Below are 24174 nucleotides of genomic sequence, written 5' to 3'. Positions count from 1 at the left end.
TTCTTCAGCTTTGCTGCCTCTTGATCTGCTTCTGAGAGTACCTACGCTCATGTTCAGGGCCAACGTTAAGAAAATAGAGGCATCTTTAGTGACAGGGTGGCAGTCTTATAGCCTTCCAGCTGTGGTTCTTCGCACCCTAAAAGATCATGGTAGTACTCAACAGTAACATTTTGAAGTGAAACAAATGATAGGAGAGAACAAAATTATATATGAGACAGGAACACAGTATGTGAGTGATCCTTAAGGAAACATTTTAAAAATATGAATTCCAAGAAAATTCTTCAGGGCTCTGTTTTAGCATGCCTTACCCAGCGCAAATTTCCATTTAATGCAATTGGAATTTCTCCTGAGTAGGTAGTGCTGCATAGAGTCTTTGTAAGTTACAGTATATTTGCACATATATCATCATTGGTGAAGCAGTGTTGGAGTTTCAGATGCTTTTTATTCTCACTAATGTGATTTAAATACTCTGTGCTGTTACTTCATAGTGAACACTGTCACCTGGATTCAGTTGTATTTGAAAGAAAAAGATTTTGAGCAATTGGAATGTCGCTCTTCATAGAGTCTCTTCCATGTACATATAGTAACTGTTGTTTCACAGCTTTTTTATTATTAAGTCTGTTTGGGAAATTTTAATTACACAATACAAAACACAAACTATTGCCCAATTATAACAGTGACTATTGTTTCCCCAAAAGTGTTGTAATTAGAGATATACAAACTCTGTGAATGCACCCTGGGGTATCCAGCTAGAATATCTCAAAATCATAATGGTCTGCCCTTAGGGTAAATTAAAGAGAATGTTGATATCTCCCATTAGAAGGTTTTAGGGCCTAGGTCTAAAGTAGACGCTAAAGCATGTCTTAGAAATACCTCCATTGCAGAGATGCATGTCTGCTCCCTGGGTTTCAATACATGCGTTTATGCTCTTGAGTTGGTTTCCAGATCAGATGCCCAATCTGGGAGAGCAGTTGTACAATCTTGTTTAGTAAGTTTTCCTCCGAATTTTGCTACTACTATAGAGGTGGGCAAACTATGGCCTGCGGGCCAGATCTGGCCCATCAGGGCTTTGGATCTGGCCCATGGGATTGCCACTCCCAGGGTGCTGCGGGCCCCGTGCCGCTGCTGCAAGTGGCTGGCACCATGTCCCTGCAGCCCCTGGGGGAGGAGGGACAGAGGGCTCTGCATGCTGTCCTCGCCTTTAGGCACCGCCCTCCCAAGCTTCCATTGGCTAGGAACGGGGAACTGTGGCAAATGGGAGCTTCGGGACAGGTACCCACAGGTGAGGGCAGTGTGCAGAGCCCTCTGCCCCTTCTCCCCCAGGGGCCACAGGGACGTGGTGCCGGCTGCTTTCGGGAGTGGCATGGCGCAGGGCTGGGACAGGCAGGGAGCCTGTCTTAGCCCGCTGCGCACTGCTGCCACCCTGGAGCAGCTAGAGGTAAGCAGCGCTGGGCTGGAGCCTGCACCCTGAACCTCTCCTGTACCCTGCACCCCACCCTCCTGCCCTGAGCCCCCTCCCGCACTCCGTCCCGCACCCCAACCCCCTGCCTCAGCCCTACATTCATGGCCCTGCATGCAAGTTCCCCACCCAGATGTGGCCCTTGGACCAAAAAGTTTGCCCACGCCTGTACTTCTATCTAATCCCCTGAGAGTATGAATCGATACTGACAATCTGATGACTAAGCTCTTTATTTAAGATCCAGAAGTGATAATGTATATGACTTGTAAATGTGCAACATTAGAAAGTCATAAGTTGCAATTGATTTATCTTGTAGGAATTATAGAACTTTAAATCTGATGTATATTAAAACCCCTTTACACTATTCTGGCAGGCAGAATAGTGTAGAGGGGGCCTATGTGAAAATAAGAATCGTGCCAGTGTTAAATCAATTGTATCTTCTGACTTTCTGTGAATCAATTTTTATTTGCAGAAGACATAATATATAGTTGTATGCTTTAGTCTTTTAAAATGATCTAAAGTTTGGTCAGCAATATTTTTTCTAATGATCCTTAAAGTTTGAATTCATATTTTTCCATGGAGCACAAATAAATCATTATTATGCCATCATGGTTCAAAAGGTAAATGCATAGTGCTCTTTAATGAAGCAAAGTTAACTTTTCATTGTGTAGTACATAAATTGGGGTTTAGTATATTCTGCTTAGTAAATAGCTCAGCAATACTAGTTCATTTAAGAAGGCTAGTAAATTTGTTTCCTATCGAGCTGCCTGTGGCTAATCTATGTCTGATATATCATTGAGGAAGGGAGGGAACAAATCACATAGGAGTTTGAGATTATTTGCTGGCTAGCAAATGAACGTTTTTGCTTCAAAACAAGTAAATAGCCTTTTAGCTGTTATTCTTAAGGGAAAAATACTAAGAACATTTAGTTACTTACATATGGGCACCAACAGAAAGAAAACGTATCACTGCACCAGGCAATTTTGGCTACTACATCAAATTCCTATGACATAGATATATAATATATTACAGCCTATAGACTATCACAAGAATAATGTTGGAGGTGTCTATGCTTTAATGACTATTTATGAGCAGAAGGCATAACACTGTTTACCCTTTGGCTATCATGTCTGTTTTAGGCTATCTCGAGGCCTTTTTGCATTACTATTATTAATTTTTCTAATTTGGTTAAGATATTCTTACTCTATCATCTCACCTGCCTCTGTCAAATTCCAGTTCTTCCTCAGTCTTATCTCAGGGTGCATGCCACTTCCTGATTTCCAAGAGTGGGATTCTTTCTCTCCATTGGTCTTTTCCACAATTCCAAACTCTCCTCCTCCCAGCTTGTCTTCAGGTTCTTACCAAGCAGTGTCTTGAAATGCCCTCTTGTCATCTTTGGATACATGTATAGAGGGGCAAAACTGACCATACTTTCCTATCCATAAGTGATCTAGTGAGTATTCATGACACAGCTCAGAAATCCAAGACAGTAGCTTTGGGAGGAGATACATTCATAAACTCCAATTTCATGTATGTAACCTATTTATGCTGAAAGCCATATACTTCAGTATAATCTACACACATCCTCTTATTGGATGCTTTCACAAAGCTGTAAATCAAAAAAATTACAATACAGTTGTAATACAAATAAATGTACAGTAGAACCTCAGAGTTACAAACTGACTGGTTAACCACACACCTCATTTGGAACTGGAAGTACGCAATCAAGCAGCGGCAGAGACAAAAATAAATAAATAAAAATGTAAATACACTACAGTATTGTGTTAAATGTAAACTACTAAAAAAAAAAAGCGGAAGTTTGAAAAAAGATTTGACAAGGTAAGGAAACTGTTTCTGTGGTTGTTGCATTTAAATTAAGATGGTTAAAGCATCATTTTTCTTCTGCATAATAAAGTGTCAAAGCTGTATTAAGTAAATGTTCAGTTGTAAACATTTGAAAGAACAGCCATAACATTTTGTTCAATTACAAACATTTCTAAGTTACGAACAGCCACCATTCCTGAGGCATTCGTAACTCTGAGGTTCTATTGTATTTTGCCCAGGCAAAAATATAGCACCTATGAATGCATAACTTCCTCTAGTTGTATTTCATGAATGAATCAATACTGCAGATTGAGTAGAATAATAGATAGCGATGATCTAGCTTAAGGAGAGCATGCAAATCTAGTTAATATGTTCATGCAATAAAATTGGAAATTTCAGCTTCTCTTTCTCTTTGTTGTAAATAATTCAGTTATTAACAATTGGTTTTAAATTTTTCTTGCAATAACTAATTTAATACATTATTCATAATAAGTAAAAGACTTTAAAGAGGTGGTGTTGTGTTCTTAATTCTAAAACTATGAATGATTGCTTTTGTTAAAGAAAATTACTTTGAATTTTTTTTTGTCCCAATTCCTCAAATTTTTATGTCAGACACAGTTCTGGATTATCAAACAGAGATTCAACAAGTGCATCAGTAAAAATCCACCTTTGCAAACACAGTGAAGCAGTTACTGGTGCATGCACCAGATGTGTGTAGTTTTTTGTATGCATACCTATTGCCTCCTGTATTTGAAAATTTGACCCATAATATGTGCTTAAGTTATAACTCTGACTAAAGAAAAATTAAAATTCAAAACACTAATTAAAAAAAAAAGATTGTTGGCTTCTGTTCCCAATGAGGGTGAGAAACTGGAGACAATGCATAGGGGCATGATTTTCTGAAATTTTAAGAGAGAAATACTTTACAAACCACATAAAACAATAACTTCTAAATTTGTAAGGTCTGTACTCAGTATCCTGAAACAAGCTTACTTCTGTGACCAACGGAAAGGTGTGTGTGTGTGTGTGTGTGTGTGTGTGTGTGTAAAAAACCCAGTGACTTTCATGAGTATGTCTCACACATGTATATGTGGGGATTAAATCTGTATTTGCATTTGGTGTTTTCTATAACCCATACTCAGCTTTTTATCAATATTCAATTCATCTGGCATCTGAAAGTTTGAGATCTTAAAGCCTATTATCTCTGCATATTAATAGGTGAGGGTAGCTCTGTTTGTATGAATCTCCACTCATGTATATGTAGCATAATGGACTATGAAACAGAGTAAACTCATGCTATAGAAAATGTTAATTTTATTGATAAAATGTCCCATGGCAAGGTGCTCAAGATGCTGCACAGTTAAAATACATAACAAAACTACAATTAACAGACAATACAAAAAACAAATAAAACACTAAAAAGACATAATGATGTCATTAAGCAGGAGTCATACACAGGAGCTGACAGGGATTTCAAGTGGAAACACCTGCTATGTCTTCAATGGTGGTTTTTTAAAAAGTGGGGCAGGCATTTTCTGAGGTGGATGTCAAGGGAAGTAAGATTCATCTCCCCAGGCAACCACACAAAGAACTCAGTTGCCTGCTGGTGCACGTCATTATTATCAGTGCCATGTGTACTCCATGGCACTCAGAGAACCAATTTTATGGCAACAATTGGAATTTCACACATCAATCTTTGCAAACCAAGAAATATTGATCCCTTGGCACCATACAAACACACACAAATCTGGCTCATAGTTTAAAATACTCAGAAGTAAAATTCAACAATAATTTTTATACTGATTATTTTTGAGATTCTTTTTTTTCTTTTTTCTTTTTTTTTTTTTGCTGTGCTTTCCAGGCCTTGATTCCTGTGACACTGTCTAGCCTGTTTCAAAACCTCCTTTTTTACAAGGGTTCCAAGGAAGGGAGTCCTTTTAGCTGGCTTCAGGGGTTCCCCTCTCTGGTTTCTGGCACACAGCTGCTGCCCTGTGTGTGTATATATTTTATATGCATAACTATAATCTGTGGACATAGACATAAATAGTATTTGTATACATACAGAATATGTACAGCAACTAAACTAACACCATATAATACATAATTCTTCTTATTTGCTGAGATACACTTGCCATGGGTATTATAGATTTGAAATCTCAATTAGGTATATCTCCGTATATATATCTCATATAACTGGAAGTGACCCTGAAAGGTCAAGTCCAGCCCCCTGCCTTTGCTAGCAGGACCAAGTACTGATTTTGCCCAAGATCCCTAAGTGGCCCCTTCAAGGATTGAACTCTCAACCCTGGCTTTAGCAGGCCAGTGCTCAAAACACTGAGCTATTCCTCCCTTCCCTTGCCCCCAACATTGCATTAACACTTCTCTGGGCAGAGGATAGGAGAGTGAAATGATGGGCTTCGTTTACAGCATTGCATTTTGATTAGCATCTATGGCCTTTAACATTATGCATGATATATGCCAATTATATAGTAATATACTTACTATGATGATGATATCTAGAGGGCCTTTAACAAGTTCTTATGTAGCCTGTCCTGAATTATTTTTTTTCTGTCAGCCAAAATGGTATCTGGCAGGAACGGGGAATTCTGACAAATAACTACCATTTTCAATGAGTTAGGCAATGAACAGAAAATATGAGGAAATCCATTGTCTCACATGTTCATTGAGGTGTTCTCAAAAGCTGATGTGGCTAGATATTGGAAAGAAAAGTTCACTGTTACAAGAAACATATGGTACAGTAAGTGGGAATAAAACTATTTTGTGAAAAGAATATTTCCATACTATCTACATAAGACATATTATAATTTCTAAGGTAAAAGAGATGCTTGTTAATAGTAATAAAATATTTGAAAGCAAAGGAGCATGTGTTAATCTGTGTGCAAAATAACTGATAGTTTGCCACAATTAAAATTAGAGGACTGTGTTTATTATATTGTTACGTAACCCTACACATAAAATTGAAAAGGCTTTTGAGTAGCAAAATATATTTATGCTTCTTCACTGCCAAATAATCTATTTTAGTTTGAATGAAGCAGAGGAAGTGATTTTACCTTTTGAATTTATGATTAATAAGGCTATCTAACTTGCAAGGTTTTTAGTTTAACCCTTTTATCCTTTTGTAATGTTAGAACTAATCTCAGACTTGGACATTATTGGGAAAAAGTCAGAGAGTAAAAGGCAAAGGACTATTTTGGTCTAGATTCCATATAGAAACAGCAATTTTAAAGAATAATCTATACACACTAGTGATATGTCCTGGAAAAGCAACAAAATGGGCTCTCCTCCTGATTATAGCATTATCATCTGCAGCATCTGCAGGGATTGCTGTGTCACAAAGGAAGGTGCGCCAGATCAGTGACCCTATTCAGCAGATTCTAATTCAGCTGCACAAAATAATCTACATCACTCAGGTATGCATTTCTGCTGCTTCAGAACACTCCATCCTCTTTGTTTGCTTGTTGATGCCAAAATGATTGTACTACAGTGTTGCTATTTTAGTTGCTCTTCTTTAAAAACAACAGAACCTGACATTTTTACAGATGGCATGATCTAAAAAGAAAAACTTTAAATAAAAACTAACCTTGAATATTAGTATGTGGAGGATGGTAATAATTGAGTCATATTAAGATATGCCACTGGCTCACCTCATTAAAATGGATTTTATACAGAAACTTATTTTAATAACATTCTGTCATGCCAGTAATATGAGTATTGTATTTCAAATGACTTAATTTAAAACACCAACACAGAGATTTCATGAAATGCTTTTATTCTTATAATCATTTTAAAGAGTTTCCTATTATTTCTAACACAGTACTTCAAATGCTGAATGCATTAGTTGGCTTAAATATTTTGAATTTAAATACAGTTTCTATTCTGACTTAATGCTAATTGAAGAAATTCAATGTTTAATATTTAAAGAGAGTAGAAGCTCTGATTTCAAACTGGTACTAAAGCAAAACTGTAACTAGTATATATCTCTTAGATTGTACTATCAAACTGTTAGTATAACAAATGATTTCACTCTCCAGCAGCATGGCTACAACTCAGTAGTAAAGGTCACAATTACTAATTTTAAATAAATGTCAACTTACCCTCCAAAATTCACAGTTTATACTTGGCAAGATATGCGTATCACTGCTGGAGCTTTCAGATTGCTGCCCAAAGTTGGTTCAATTTTCTTTTAAAATAGAACAGCCACACTGAATTTATGTGTATCTCACATAATAGGACTCATTAACCTATTTTACATCCTTGAAATTATTATACCTGTCAAAGGTGAAAAATGCTGGAAGTGAATCCCCTCGGCCAAAGAAAAGAAACTTCTCCTTAATTTTAAAAAAATGAACTGATTGAATTTCATAGAATTTAATGCCAGCTTGACAGTGTGGCAAGTCCTCTGTATGTTAAAGAAGAGATAAGGAGCTGTGCAATCTTCCCTACTCTGCCCTATCAATGTGCCTTAATTGTGTGTTGGAGGGCCCACCTGGAGAGATAAGCAAGTATTTCAGGCTCCATGCCCATTAAATACCAGTCTCTCTTCTCAGAGGGCCCTCAGAGACATTAATTAAAATCATTTGTGGTTATCATAGTATGGACAGCTGATAACTAAGAATGGGCAGCACTCACCAGGCTCACTTCAGACAGTCCACTGAACAGATAGTAAAAATGTTGATACTGTTGCCTCTTTTCGACCTATGTGGCTAGTCAGAGTTTGGGGCTCTGGGGATATTCTAGCTGGTGATAGTCAGGTATTTCTTTGATGCAGTTTTGTTTGTTTATAGAAAATATATAAACAACCTGTGTCTGTGAGCACAGAAGGAACCAAAGAGTAGGAAGTAGCTTCTTTTGCTCACAGGACCAAGAACACTCTTTTCAATCTGCACCCTTGGCCCAAAAACCACTCCCCAGGTTTCTGCCAGAATCAGACACCATGCTTTCAAATGCTCTTTCTGGCTGGCTGGCTGTTTCTCAGGCTATGTCTGCACTAGAGAGTGTACAGTGGTGCAACTGTACCAGTGCAGCTGTGCTGCTATAAGATCACTTGTGTAGCCGGTCTATGTTGATGGGAGAGAGCTCTCCCGTCAACATAATTAATCCACCTCCAATGAGCAGCAGTACCTATGTCGGTGGGAGAAGCTCCCCCACCGACATAATACTGTGCACACTAGTGCTTATGCCTGTGTAATTTATGGTGCTCAGGGAGGTGGTATATTCACAGCCCTGAGCGACATAAGTTTTGCTAACATAATGGTAGTATAAACATAGCCTCAAGCTTTGTCTACACTGCGCCGCTGTAAGGTCTCCTGTGTAGCCACTTTATGCCGGTAGGAGAGAGTTCTCCTGCCAGTATAACTGACCCACCCCCAACCAGCAGTGGTAGCTATGTTGGCGTGAGAGTGTCTTTCCCCAACATAGCGCTGTGCACAGTAGCGCTTTTGTTGGTGAAACTTCAGTTGGTCAGGGGTGTTTTTTCATACCCCTGACCAACAAAAGTTTTACCGACAAAAGTCTGGTGTGGACAAAGCCTCAGTCTTCCCCCGTTTTTATTTGTTCTGCCTCCCCCTTACCCACCCACCCACTCTGGTCACAATGCCCCAGGAAACCCTCCCAGCCACGTTGTGCTAGTTTCTGGCCAGACAGGTCTTGTTTTTGGTGTGCCCCCCTAAGTGTTTGTTATAGCTATCTTTAGTGAAGGGTACATTCCCACCCAGTCTCAAAATGCTTTGTAATCCAAGCAGTCCCCAGGATCTCTCTGCAGTAACAATGCTTTCAATTTGGGCTAGATTTGAAATGGATGAAAGGCTCCATGCCTCGTAACTAGATCCCTTGAGAGTTCCAATCCTCCTCATTATTTGTTTTTTTTTACAGATCTGAGGAAGAACAGACTTTAAATATGTAGCTGGCTATTAAAATGCTCAATTGCAGATCTCAGCTAACAACTAGAAGCTGAAGTTTACAAGGGAGATTTCTTATTGCTGGTTCTTGACTGCCAGCAGTCTTTCCAATCCAGTTTCCATGGAAACAGGTTTTGTTCTGGTCTCTGAAAAATAATGTAAGAACAAGTTTTAAAAAAACATTATGTAAAACCTTGGCCTTATTTTCACTGATCTAACATCTGATTTCATGGAAACAGAATGTGGAATCAGACAGCAGCAACTGAGACAACTCTGGTTATTTTCAGTTGCAGCTGACTGTTCCCTAAACCCCTGTACCTCACAATGCCCCCAACATGTGCAGGTATTTGGTATTAATTCACACAGTATCACATGCTTACTTGTAGGATTAGAAACATCATCTGATTGGCTGAAAGTTCTTAAGGATTTACAACACAACATATGAAAGACATTGTCTAGGTGAAAAGAAAGCAGCGTATGTCTGGATGTAACTGGTTCTGATGAAGCCCTTTATACTCAGAATAAGATCCTGATCTCAGTTTTGCCTGTGTAAATCAGGAATAACTCCATTAAAGTCAGTATAATTGTTCTGGATTTATACCAAGGTAATAACCATGGTTATTCCCAGAAACATACAAAAAAAAACCAAGTAGACTTTATAGCTAGATATGTGGGGATGGCCTGAATAATGGTCAAACCTTTCATGTATCAAAAAGTTTCCATTTAGTTGTAATTGGCATTTGTTCGTATGCATTTGTGAAGTGTAACATGGGTTAAATCACATCTATGACATATAACCCTGGTCCAGACACTTTGAACACAAGGATCCTGATTCATCACTGAGTTATACCCTTTGTAACTATTTGCACCAGTGCACTGTGATCGTGTCAAATGCTACCAAATCAGAATGGTAGTTTTACACCCTCTATGCACAGGGATAAATGATTATGCAAAGTACCAGGCAGTGGAGAATTAAGCCCAAAGTGTAATATGTGTTAGAGGATGACTCTATCTTCCACATTGGAATGATGACAGATATAATTAAAAAGCTTCCCTGACAAAAGGGCCTGACTAACCATTGGGACTTTACATTTATTTTTAGAGCATGAAGGTAATTTAAAAATTCGAACACAAAAAGATTTCATAAAGAAGAGAGTTCAGAGGATCCTCCTATAAGAGACCTGTTTATACCTTCTGAAAGATGCAGCATGTTTTTCTTTGTTAAAGAGAGAAAAAGAGGGGAATTTTTCCTGTATTGGTATAAAGTCAAAACCTTTCTGGATACTTTACGGACAAGTAAAATATAAAGTTCCTGTCCTGGAAAGCTTACAATAGAAAGCCAGATTCAGCCACACTTTATCATATTGAGTAGTACATTGAGGCCTTAAGCAAAGCCCATTGAAATCAAGGGGAAGATTCCCATTCACTTTATTTTGCATTGCATCAAGGCCTTATCCTCATATATAGTTCCACTGATTTCAATCCTGGTAACTCAAGATAACCAACACAAAATTCAGCCCAAGCCTGCTCCTCAGGATCTGTTCTTCCTAGGATTCCTTCCTTAAGACTACCTAGTCCCAGATGCTAGATTATTTTGACCAGTGGGGCCACTCCTACCCCCTCTATATCCATTATCAATATAACAAGCTACACCTGTCACAGTGAGCCCAGTTACCATCTCTTCAGGTTCCAACACCTTCTAACAAGTGGGTGAACAAAACATTATTACAATATGCATTGTTTCAGATTCTATACAGTAGTTTATTGCTTGGGCTATTAAATATCAGTGTCTACATATACAGTGTAACTACCAATTTTAAAAATTAAACGTTGTAGGAAATGTGGCCTATAGAGGAGTCAAAATTGAGAGATGATAACAGCTGTTTCTCTATCCCCCATAGCTTCCTCCAGCTTTGCACTGCAACTTGAAAAGAAGAGTTATTGAAAGATTCAAGAAATCTCTCTTCAGCCAAGAGAGCAATCCTTGTAACTTGAAACTGGAAGTTAAAAAGGTGCAGTATTGTGAGACGTTGTGATCGTCATCTCTTTTGTATTTGAATTATGCTATATGAATTAATTGGGGGGGAGAGAAAAACTTTATAAAAGTTAATTAAGATGCTTTGAACTGTATGTGTTCTTCAGATTCATCTTCTATTTTAGTCATGAAAAATAAGTATCTGATTCAACAAAAACTTGAGAAAATTAATAATGTTTCTAGTAAACAATTTTTAGTTAGTATCACAAAAACTTTGATTAATTTGAATTTTTTTCAAATTTTTATGGAAAATGTTTAGGCAAATACTTTATCCACCTTTTAGTTGATGGTCTGAAGGTCTCCTAGATAAGCAGTGATACAGAATAGTTTTAGATTTTGTCTTTGATCAGAGGCACGCACATTGAAAATGGAAAGATCCAGCCAGCTGCTAATAAACAAAACATAAAATCCACCTCCTCAGAGATCAGAGAACTTGTTTTCCTTTCATGGATCAGATCAGGATAGTAGCAGGGAGGGATTTAAAATAAAACAGCAGGAGATCAGAACAGAACATAGAAGTTTTCTGAAATTTATTTTTTTTCAGTTCCAGGCATAATGCTTAAAGGAAAATTAATGCTTGTCTAATTTTTTTTAAATGCAAATGCTTCCCCTGCTCAATAGTCTCAAAAATGGGCCTCTGTTAGCATAAATATTTTATTAATTATTTACCAAGAAATGTTTCACAATACAGAACAAACAGGGTTGCATTTTTATCATTTATCCTTCCCTTTTCTTGTCCTAGGATCAAATTGCAACTGTTTGTGTTTAAACTGAGGGGGAAAAAAAAGGCTAACTTTTTGTGTTAAAGGCTAATAGAGCTGGATTATGTCAACTCCTGTTACATTATCATTAGCCTGCCAACATTCTGGTATTTTGGAACAACATCTTTCTACTCAAAGCATGAGCTCTTAGAAAGCACTGAAACTGCCCAGTGCTCTTGAAGCCAAATTATCCTTCCTGATTGCTGAATAAATAGTCTGTTAGCAATAATTCAGTGTCATCACTTGAAAATTACTGAAGACTTGCAAGCATTAAAGGATATTTTTTCTGGTTAGATATAGATTCAGCCTTTGTGATTCTGGGCCACGTACACAGAAGCATTGAGGTACAAGAAGATGATGATCCTTTTCTGTGGGGAGACAGTATTTGGAAGACTGAATTCAGTTCTGAATATCTCCCTCCCAGTATTTAGAAGACTGAATTCAGTTCTGAATATCTCCCTCCCAGTAGGCAAGTTGAAAGCAGTTAATAGAACAATGAAAAATATTCCGGGGCCTGGGAGGATTGATGGATGAGGAAGAAGTAAAAGCTAAATATTTGAAAGTCAGTGGGAGTTGGGTGGCAAATTTCAGAGTCTCAGCCCAGGACCACCAACATGAAGGGTAGTTCGTAGTAAAACTAGGATTTAATGGGATGAAATTAAGTAGAGAAAAGTTCAGGATGAGCTCTGGAAGACCTCCTCAACAATGATATCTGTTATATTGTACAATAATTTTCAGTGGGAAATGATGGAAGGCCTATTGCCTGAAACTTTTAAAATTAGAGTGAGCAGGTGACTAGATTAGAATAACAGACTGTTAGGAAGATTCCTGCATTGCCAAGGGTTGGGGTGGAGTAAAGGACCTCCCATAATAGGTCTTGTCTGTGTCTAACCAGTGTGATTCTACAGTATTAAAAGCTAGTGAATGAGAAGAGTGTTGATTATGCTGGAGATACTGTAGAGTACGGGAACAGACATTTCTTTCTTATTTATCTACAAAAATGACATTGTAATGTCAAAATCCTAGTGGATCCTACATCCCTACATAGACACCCAAAAATGATTTGATTCTCAGTTTTCATATGTTCACAGTAGTCAGTTGAAATCAAAAGTGATGAGATCCAACGGATTGAAAAATCAGGCAATTTAAATATGAGTTAGGAAGCTAACTTTATGTACCAAACTTTGAAAATCTCAAACTATTGACTGTTTCTCCTCTAGTTTTGAGAAAACACATTTTTTCTTTTTTGTTTTTGTACAGATTTGCACTTTATTTGATTCTCATAGCTGCGAGGTTTATACTGAGTGCAGTTTGGCTGCCTTCAGTGTTTGATAAACACCTCTGAAGTGAAGAAGGTAGAGCATTCATGACTGATTTGACTAGTTCTTTATTCATTTCAAATGTATTGAAAGCTCCTTTCTCCTCTAACTCTGGATTTTAGGAGAGTGAAAAACTAATGTTCTGCGATGGAAGATTTTGGTTTAAAAAATGTAGTTTTAATATGGTTTTTGCTTTTTTCCAGCTGCTCCAGGGTTCTCCTGAACTGATTGAGCCCAACTTTTTTGCAGCAGATTGCCGTTTATTACTTCACTCCTCAGGGGGAAATATATTGGCCTCAGATGATAGAACAGGTAAGGAAAGGAAACAAACACTCATGATCTGAAATACACTTTTCAAGTTGGATACATAGTATTGAGATTAGAAGTTTTCAGTAAAGAGAAATTAACTCTTTGTTGTCAGTTACTGTCTTTACTGACAATTAAGTCATATTTGCGGAACTGATTTAAAAGACAGTATACTTTGTGATTGTGGACCAGACATAACTATTTAAAAGAATGTTCCTGAGTTTGGGGCATGTGTGGATTTTTTCAAATTGCAGTTAGGTGCCCAACTGCCATTGAAAGTCAGTGGGAATTTGGTGCCTCTTATTTGTGTCGTTAAAAATCTTCCACTTGGGCCTTAAGCAAAGCAATATTTAAACACTGTGCAAGAAAGATCTCTTCTTATACCACATTTTATAGTGGTTGCACTAACATGACTTAATTGCTTATCTGGATGGGGCCTCGAGAGTTGGAGAGGAAACAGTAAAACATAGTTCATCTGCTACAGCACTCTCCATACAAGGGCTTGTAAATATGTATACTTTTCATATGTAGTTATCATCAAATATGGTTTGCACCTAAGTTGAACACTCTTCCAAACAATGTGCTCCATCCTCAGCAACACTCGATAAGCACTGGGCGCAGCTAAACTGGGGAACCACAAAGGAACCACTTGTGATTCCCCATTTTGTATGCATTTCTTTTTGCATTTATACAGTGTTCTTCCAGATTAAAAAGGGGAAAAATAGTTGTTAATCAGACATGACTGTTTTTCCAATATGATCACATCATCTACATGGCTGGGAGGTGCTGCAAGCACTTTGGAGGCCATTATTAGAATTCAAAATGACCTTGACCAATTGGAGAATTGGTTTGAAATCAACAAGATGAAATGAAATAAACACAAGTGCAAAGTACTACACTTAGGAAGGAAAAATCAAATTCACAAGTACAAAATGGGAAATATCTAGCTGGGCAGTGGTTCTGCTAGAAAGGACCTGGGGTTATAGTGGATCACAAATTGAATGAGTAAACAATGTGATGCAGTTGCAGAAAAGGCTAATTATTCTGCGGTGTCTTAACAAGAGTGTATGTAGTGTATAAACCATAGGAGATAACTGTCCTACTCTACTCAGCACTAGTGAGGCCTCAGCTGGAGTACAGTGTCCAGTTCTGGATGGCACGCTTTAGGAAAGATGTGGACAAATTGGAAAGAGTCAAGAAGAGAGCAACAAAAATGATACAAGGTTAAGAAAACCTGACCTATGAGGAAAGGCTAAAAAACTGGGCATATTTAGTCTTGGAACAAAAGATTGAGGGGGAACCTGATAACTGTGTTCAAATATGTTAAGGGCTATTATAAAGAAGATGAGGATCAATTGGTCTCCATGTCTCCTGAAGATAGGACAAGAAATAATGGTCTTAATCTGCAGCAAGGGAGATTTAGGTTAGATATTAGGAAAAACTTTCTATAAGGGATAGAATCATAGCACTGGAAGGGACTTGAGAGGTCATCTAGTCCAGTCCCCTGCACTCATGGCAGGAATAATTATCTAGACCATTTTTGTTAAGCTCTGAAATAGACTTCCAAGGGAGATTGTGGAATCCCCTTCACTGGAGGTTTTTACGAACAGGTTGGATAAACAGGTCTAGGTTTACTTGGTCCTGCCTCAGAGCAGGGCGCTGGCCTGATGACCTGTTTAGGTCCCTTCCAGCCATACATTTCTATGACTCTATGATCACAACCACATACCAATGTCTAGAAGATCACATCATACTGTAAGAATTTCCTCCTCCCACTTGTTTACGTGATCACTGTGGTCAATGCAGCAAAAACAGATGAAGATCAAGGTTAGCCATTTATCTTGTTAACAAACTGTTCTGGCTATGCTGTGATTGCTAAGAAACTCTGATGAGGCACATGTAGGCCAAAATTTCAGTGATTAAACTTTGTCTGATATTTGCTTTATAGGCTTTCCTGGCAGTTTTGACATGGAGGAAGGAATGACATATGAACAGATGCAGGTCAGCTTTTCACATTCTTCATGAACAATTTTGTTTTCTTACTTTTAACCAAGATATACGTTTTTTTACTAACCTGAATTTCCTTTAATCTGTAGTCTGTGATTGAAGAGGTTCTGGAGGAAAGTGGTTATTACAATTTCACTTCTAACAGGTGAGTTTCAAAGTTCAGTTTCAAAAGGAAAAGTTAAATTATGATGTGGTAAGCCAATGACACATTTTCTTCTGTTTCCTAATTGTAGCTTTCTCTTTCAGTTTTAATGGAACACATAATGTTATGGCATATAGGCCTGGACTGGATAGAACTGATTTAGGACATTTTAGCCAGTCTTCTAGATCAGCCACAGCTGCTGTATTCTTCACTAAGCCCTCGTCCAGACTAACCCGCGGCATCGGCGGGTTAAAATCGATTGCTCGGGGATCGATATATCGCGTCTAGTCTGGACGCGGTGTATCGATCCCCGAGCGCGCTTACATCGATTCCGGAACTCCATCAATCCGAACGGAGTTCCGGAATCGACACGGAGAGCCGCGGACATCGATGCCGCGCCGTCCAGACTGGTGAGTACCTCGGTTTTAGAAATTCGACTTCAGCTACGTTATTCCCGTAGCTGAAGTTGCGTATCTAAAATCGATTTTAATTCCTAGTCTGGACGTGGCCTAACAGAGAAGAATGGTTTATGCTTGGTAGCAATTTCCTCTCATTATTCCATATAAAAACTCAGTTGAAACAAAAGGCACCTCTATCCCATTCATTTTAATGGGAGTTTATTTTGTTATAAAATCCTACTGCTACAAGACTGAAGCTAGCATAGTCAGTATAACGTTTGGATGCAATACAAAAAGGAAGAAATGTAGGTGCTAACAAAAAAGAGCAGGGGGAAGTGAAATAAAGATGTGTTTGAAACTGCAGGCAGCAGTCTGTCTGTCTGTCTCTCTCTCTCACACGCACACCCCCACCCCCACCTCCTACCTACCTGTTACATAAAGAGGGTTATTGGTGGAGATACTGCATGGAAAATAGAATAACACAATAACACAAGCCTGGTATTTCTAGTTCTGTTCACCGGTCTAGTCCTAAAGCACCTTCTGCAGACTTTTAATAGTTCATGTTTCCCCTATTGAAGAAGTGGTTCATCTTTGCTTCTTTCCCAGGGCTGCCCGGGGTCTGGGAGGGGGCAATTTGCCCTGGGGCCCCCATGAGAATTTTTCAGGGCTCCTGGAGCGGGGTCCTTCACATGCTCTCGGGGCCCTGGAATACTCTCGTGGAGCCCGGGCTCCTGGAGCTTCTTCCACTCCAGGTGTTCGGCGGCAATTTGGCGGTGGGGGGTCTTTCCACCCCAGGACCCCCTGCCGAAGTGCCCCGAAGATCCGCGGCGGTGGGTCCCTCTGCCTGGGACCTGCTGCCAAAGTGCCGGGTCTTCGCCCCCCCACCGCTGAAGACCCTAGGCTCCCTGAATCCTCTGGGCGGCTCTGTTCTTTCCTAGGTCTTCCCCAGCAGTCTGCTCCTGTTGCCAGTGACCAACATTTTCAAATCTGGGAGCCTAAAATTAAGCTCCTAAATATGTACTTAGGTTCCTTAAAATAAAAGTGGCCTCATTTTCAGAGGTGAGAAGCACCTGCAGCTCCTGATGCTTCAGTGGTATTTGCATAGGTCTATCAAGGCTATTATATAAATGTACCACAGTTTTATAGGCATTTACCTCATGCATACTGACTGGCACAAAACATCATACAAAGACTAAATATAACTAGGCAGGTGTTCGGTGCATGTGGGCAGGAGTCTTTTACACATATTAGTCTAAAAAAGAATCTGTTGCTTAGTGGAACTATACATAGATGTTAGCATTGCTGCAAAGTATGCGTGTATGTTAGCATATAGCATAGCAATTGGGTATTAATGCACATTACACGATCAGCTCCAAAACTGTTCATATTCTCAGTCTTCTAGTTCCAATATCTATTTCTCAGCTCTGGTCCCATGTGTGTTGTGGATTCCCTAATGTATTGTTGTTCTTTAGTATCTACATTTTAAAATGTTTTTCTACATTTCTGGAAATCGCACATTATGAGAGAGATTGTGACTTTTCCTGCACAGCCGTGCAGGGGAACAATGGGGTGTAAATCACTGTCTTACTTCCCTATGCTGTTGGCTCATGCTGTGGATAGGAGCACCAGAGGAAGGGCAACCACTCCTGGGTCATTACTCCTCCCTGCCTGCATGTGGGCAGGGAGTGCATGGAGTCTTGGCTCTGCCCTCTCCTCCACACACTGGGAGACAGCTGTCACAAGGTATGTCCCCCTAAAGCAATGGGGAACTGAAAGTCAAATTGACTCTCTGAGTCAGACTCTGCTTCCTGGCCTGTTCCTCAGGCAGCATGTGGCAGAACCACAATTGACCCCCATAGTTAAATACATTTTTTGGGAGGGTGTGGAATGGAGCCCTGCACACTCATTTGTTTGAAGTGTATTGTTTGAATTTGAAGTTTAACTATTTCTTACTCTTAGAGAATGTGTATTTAGACGTGATTAGATTTTGAAATGTCACTGCCTACAGTACGTTCTCTTGCTGTTATTCCATGGTTTACTCTTCAACATACATCCTATTATCTGCTGTCTTGCATAGTTATGCTTACGCTTGGCTCCCTTGCCACTACAATACCATTCCTTCCCGAGTCCCCTTCGCCACTACCAAGTAGCCCACATAGGTCTCCCTGTCTTTCAGAAAATGCCTTTAACTTCAAAGTCTGCCATCTGCATTTCCTAACAAATGACCATGTTTTCTACAAAATGTTCTGCTCAATTCTATTTTGTGCCCTCCAAATCCTGCACATTTTTTTTCTCCACACTCACTGTCTAGGTAGCCAAACAGTACAGTTTTGATAGCTGTTCCATACAGGATGATTCATGTAGCCCGCAGACATACATCATTAGGTTTTATCTCTAAATCTCCAAACAGTTCAAGCTGACTGAAAGGACAAATCACCCGCTTCAAACTGCAATCCGTGCTGCTTGTCAATGTCCACCATTATTTGGCCTTATTGCAGTAACCATAAATGGGACTGAAGACCTCGCAGCTGCATCCCATCAGCCTTGCCTTGCCTAAGGGAGCCTTGATCTCCTCCTATTTCTACCTACACAGTAGACTGTCTCAGGAATAACTACAACCTTTCCTTGCAATCCTCAATTATCTCCTTTTCTTAGGCAATAGTTCATAAATAATAAGGTGATGACAAAAGTTGTTAATCATAGAATACTAGCAGGAGTCTGTGTTCATTTTTCTTCTAGCAATCTGCTGAACCTTCCTTCTGCTTTTAACTCTCCTGGCTGTTTAAAATGCTTTGTTCTAGATCTAGCTCTGGAGTTTCTAAAGTGAGCAGCAGGAGGGTTGCTGGGCCTGTAAGGCTTATGGCATGGAATCACTTAAAGCTGTTGCTTCTGGGAGGAAATTGCGTGGTCAGAGTCTGTGCGGTTTCATCCATGGAATTTTGGAGCTAAAATGCTCCAGCTGGTGCGCTGAGCTTACTTCATCCTTCCCATAGTGCAGCACAGGTGCCTGTCATGTTGCCAGCTCTCATCACAAGTCTGACAATATTTGGTGTTTTCTTAGAAAGTCCTAGCTCCTGGAGATGAGTGATTATCTGAGAACCACAGCTTTTCTCCCTCTCTTTTAAAATAAGTTTGCAGCCTTCGTTGTTCAGGAAAAAAGCCTGAAAACATGAACTCTAGAGGCTAAAAAAGAAGAGGCAAATCAAAAGATTGGCTTACAAATCATGCGATTAAATTTAGCAATCTTTTGATTTCTGGGGGCCTGACTCATGATATTTGAACACTTGGAGTTGACAGTACTTACTCCTAGGGGAATTCTGTGCCACCGCACACATGCAGAATTCATGTCCCCTGCAGATTTTTTTTCCTCTGAAGAAAATTCATTCTGCTGGGGAGGCGCTGCAGTTATACCTTTTGACCACCAGGGGCTGCTGTGGTGCCAGAAGAGAGGGCAGCTGACTCTGGGCTGGAGAAGTTAGCCATGGAGATGGAGGGTGCAGAGGCTTCCTTCCTCACAGTGCCCTGCCCATGGGCCTGGGTAGGAAGGCACAGAATATGTGGGGGAGGGACAGAGTATGGCACACAGAGCTGCTGGAGGATCACATAGACTGAGTTCAGAAGGGTTAGTACAGGGACAGACTGGGGCCGGGGCACAGGAGCTAGTGAGGTGATAGCATTGAGCCAGGTGATGAATGAGTATGGGGGTTTAGGGCCACATGATGATGGGGGGGAAATAACTGAGTGGGGATGCAGAGACACATGGGGACAAGAGGGATGCAGGGACACATGGAGATGGGGGGAGAGAGTGGCAGAATGGGGGTGCAGGGCTACATGGGGGATAGGTGTTCCAGGGACACACGGGGACAGGGGAAGATGTGTCTGACTGAATGGGAGAGGCTAGAGGTTAGCCAGGATATGTATGGGGGAGGCTCCCCAACTCCCTAAAAATCATACCCCCCTCAAAAAAATTTCCATACTTCTCCCCCGACACCCAACAATCCTCCAGATTCACTCTCAGGCTCCGTCCCAGCAATTACTTCCCTCTCCCTCAGCTCCTCTGTTGCCCATGACTCCCCCAAGCCTTTGCACTGCTTCTGAGGGGTGCAGGACATACATTTCTATATTGTAGTTTAAATGAATTATTACTCAAATTTCCATATTAATACATGTGGGTTTGTAATTGGGTGGCTTAGCCCAAGCCACAACCCGTGCTGCTGTGGTCACACTGCTGTTTTTAGTAAGCTGCTTGTCAAAGCTGAAATTCCCCCTCTGTCACTCTGAATGCAGTAGGGGCCTGCAAGGATTCTAAAAATTAATACTTGCCACTCCAGGCTTATATTAAACTCCCAAGGTTACAGCTTTTTTCTGACCTTGGCTTGGTAAACGCTGCCACCACCCAAATGCAACCCCCCACCCCCACCCCCAAAAAAACACCAAAAAACCCTTTGGACCCAGGAAGGAGCACTTGGGAATTCCTCCCTGTGGGGTGCCCTCACCCCCTTTCAACCCTCCCCTCCCCCGGGAAGAGCTGAGAAAGAAAACAAAGGGAATTAGCTGTTGCCACCAACAGCATGTGCACAAACTCTTAGGACACCAGAAATCCAATCCTGTTCTTAAAAAAGGTAAATTTTATTAACAACGAAAAGAAAGAAAATACATTTGGAACTTAGCCTTTTGCTAGATTTTAAAAGAGCAATTCCAAAAATTAATCACACAAAATAGCTTTCTTAGGGGGTTCAGCTTAAAGGTTACAAGCAAACAAAAGCATCTGGGGTTAGCACAGAGGAATCCACAAGCCAAAATAAAAAATAAACCTGATTGTGTCTAACTAAACATTCCCTATCCAAATCATTTCTTCTAGGTATGGAAGGTGAATTTTCATACCTGGTTCAAGCCTTACATAGCATTGCTGCTCTGTTTCTCTGCAGCCCAGAGAGACCAACAGACAGAGGGAAAGTTTCTTTCCCCATTTAAAAAAAATCTAGGCTTCCCATTGGCTCTTTTGGTCAGGTGCCCACTTTTTTTCTTTACCTGGGGGACTTTTTAACCCTTTACAGGTAAAGCAAGTAAAGAACAGCTACCAAGAGGAATTTTACAGCTAACTGGCTGGCTGGGTGTCCATAAAAGGGAGCTATCTCCCCCCCCACACACCTTTATTTATCACACTGCTTAAGCAGAGTTAGTGCATGTCTGTCTGCCTTTTTTTGGAAGCATGCTCCCAGCTGCTGTGTGGACATATCCTGTATTTGGTAGCAAATGCAAAACCAACAGTTTAACTGCAGACAGCACAGTAATACAGGTTCCCAGTTCTTCCAGGAACACATTTCTTCTGGAAAATACTTTTCTTTTGTATACGCAGCATTTTTCTATTTTATGTATATTTGCTGCTCCCTTGGCACCTCTACCCTAACCTTCTGCCTGCAAGAAGCTGGAACTGGATGACAAGGAGTGGATCACTCAATGAATTGCCCTGTTCTGTTCACTCCCACTGGCTACTGTCAGAAGACAGGATACTGGGCTAGATGGGCCATTGGTCTGACCCACTATGGCCGTTCTTATGCTCCCCACTATATGTCCCCCCCACATCTGTAATAATAATGATGTCACTCAGTGTTACATAGCAAAATGACAGAAAAAAGATATGCGAAATTATAAACTGTGTGGAGTGCTGAGAACTGATTCCAACACCTGACTGGGTGATTTGTAGGGCATTAAATTGTTAGAAAATGAGAAGCTGAACCCCATAAGATGTCCATACACTTTTTTTTCATTATAGTAATTGTTTTTCATTTTCAATCTAATAGTAATTACAGCCTCAGTGCAGGCCATTTCATGAGGATTAATGACCAGCTGGGGATAATGACCCTCAGCTGTGTCCTGAATAATCATTTCCTGCCCATCTATCATAAATCACCGTAAAATACTCAACTGCTTCGATTAGTGTCTCTCGTTTGTACAGAAATTTATAAAAAATTAGCTGAATATTTCAAAGTGTGTTTTATCCCAATGACTCTTCCCCTCTCTTTCTTTTCTCCTGATTTAATGTCACACCACGTATGGTGACGGCTTACTCACATAAGTTGGATGTGTATGTGACTGTTTTTACTTGTGAGATCATTTACAGGTAGGACAATGTATACCTGTTGCAAACTTTCAGCATGCTTCTGTGCACTGAGGTGGTCACACAGTATCCAAGTTGAAAGATCTGATTTTAAATAACTATATTTCCTTTATATTTGCGATCTGTTACCTCATTATATCATGTAAAGCTCCATAAAGTGTATTAAGGGGCTTAATCCAAGAGCAGCTCAGTTTATATGAAGGTGGATAGTGTGTTACAAATGAACAGAACCTGCAGAAATGAAGGTCAGACACTCTAGTGGTCTTCAGCTGAGTGCTGTAGTTCACCAAGACTCCAAGTGAATTATTATATTGTATGTACCGTCAGAGGTCCTCTTATGGCAGAGAAATGCTGTTTCAAGAGTGGTACTCTGTAACTGAGAGAACGTTTCTAGCCCCAGTATAGTCCAGTGAGAGGACACTCGTCTAATCAACAGTATACATTTCTATATGTATTGTCATTAATCGTTCTTTTTCACAGCTTTATTCACTGCATTTTTTCATTTCTGTAAATATTTTAGACATAGTGAATGTCCAGTCAAATAGTTATAGGTAGATTACTGTGTTTTTAGCAAATATGAAATAAAAACCAACATCTAAATTGAAATAAAACAAAAGTAGTCACCCCACAACAGCAGCTTTTGCAGTTCCTGTCCTGCGGGACTGGGAGTGGCATTGTGACCTGATGCATGGGCACAGAGACACTCAGCATTGGCCTGTCCTCCCATCTGGCATGATGTGAGGACGGCTGGGCCAGATTTCAGTGAGTGGCATTACAACCTGGTGCTGCAATCTGGCACACTGGTCAGAGCACCATTCACTCAAAATGAATAAAGCTGTGAAAAAGAATGATTAATGACAATACATATAGAAATGTATACTGTTGATTAGACGAGTGTCCTCTAACTGGACTATACTGGGGCTAGAAACGTTCTCTCACCTCTCTGTCATCATGACGGAGGGGCAATCAGACCAAACCTGAGCGGCACTGCCACCCCGTGCACCAGCTCTGGGCTGTACTGGGTCTGGGTTCAGGCACCAGAGGAACGGAAAGCAGAAAGGCTGTCTCAGGCAATCTGAAGGAGGAAGCTGCCTGATTCAAATGTAGAAGGGTCAAGAGAGGGACCTGGGGGATGAGGGAGGGAAGTAGATTGGGACAAGAAGCCTGAGGGTAGGAAGACTGGGACTGGTGGGGAGAGGAAAACTGTAAGTTGGGGTTGGAGGAGACTGGGACTGACTGGCCAAGGAGACTGGAACTGGAACAGGGTAGCACTCAAAATGACAATGCTCACTTAACGAGCAACTCCAGATGCTGCTCCACCTATAGGAAGCTCCCTAGGATGGCAGATTCTCCCTAGGGTGGATGGGGGCAGACAGACCAAACCTGCGTGGTGCTGCAACTCACTCAGATTTGGCCTGGCTTCCCCACCATCCATCATTAAATACTTAAAATCTTCAAATACTTGAAAGCCTGCCCCCCCCCTCAAAATGGATAAAGATTGTTCTCTCTTGCCATGGAGGGCAGGACAAGAGGCAATGGGTTCAAATTACAGCATAGCAGTTTGAGATTAAATCTCAGGAAAAACTTCCTAACTGTAAGAACATTAGGACAATGGAACAGACTGCCTTGGGATGTAATGAAAGCTCCTTCACTGAAGGTTTTCAAAAAAAAGGCTGGCTAGTCATCTGTCTTGGACGGGTTAGGCACAACAAATCCTGCATCTTGGCAGGTTGTTAGACTAGATGACCCTTATGGTCCCTTCTAGCCCCATGGTTTTATGATTCTATAGTACCTTAATGGCATTTCCTAACTTTAGAGTACTTGCCTTTGCAACCTTAACATAGTTATTTGTGTTTAATTCTGTATAGGTTCCAGGGGAGGCCC

At 40.3% G+C, this 24174-nt stretch overlaps 1 protein-coding gene across 7 annotated transcripts in view; it reads left to right on the top strand.

The window, feature by feature from the left end:
* The window catches only part of NEK10 (NIMA related kinase 10), a 182601-nt gene that overhangs the window by 149762 nt on the left and 8665 nt on the right, over nucleotides 1–24174 (top strand). For 2 of the 7 annotated variants that reach the window (XM_050938314.1, XM_050938311.1), the window contains 6 exons: nucleotides 9–149; nucleotides 6614–6714; nucleotides 11103–11213; nucleotides 13520–13628; nucleotides 15571–15623; nucleotides 15719–15774. The exons of 1 other annotated variant lie outside the window; for it this stretch is intronic. In XM_050938314.1, coding sequence (XP_050794271.1) covers nucleotides 9–149; nucleotides 6614–6714; nucleotides 11103–11213; nucleotides 13520–13628; nucleotides 15571–15623; nucleotides 15719–15774 — 571 coding nt within the window. Of the gene's footprint in view, nucleotides 1–8; nucleotides 150–6598; nucleotides 6715–11102; nucleotides 11214–13519; nucleotides 13629–15570; nucleotides 15624–15718; nucleotides 15779–24174 lie in introns of those variants that run through there. 4 more of the 7 variants (XM_050938313.1, XM_050938312.1, XM_050938316.1 and 1 more) reach the window with 4 other exon arrangements.

This window comes from Gopherus flavomarginatus, chromosome 2, assembly GCF_025201925.1.
Source record: "Gopherus flavomarginatus isolate rGopFla2 chromosome 2, rGopFla2.mat.asm, whole genome shotgun sequence".
Lineage (NCBI taxonomy): Eukaryota > Metazoa > Chordata > Testudines > Testudinidae > Gopherus > Gopherus flavomarginatus.
This window is presented reverse-complemented; position numbering and strand designations above follow the sequence as displayed.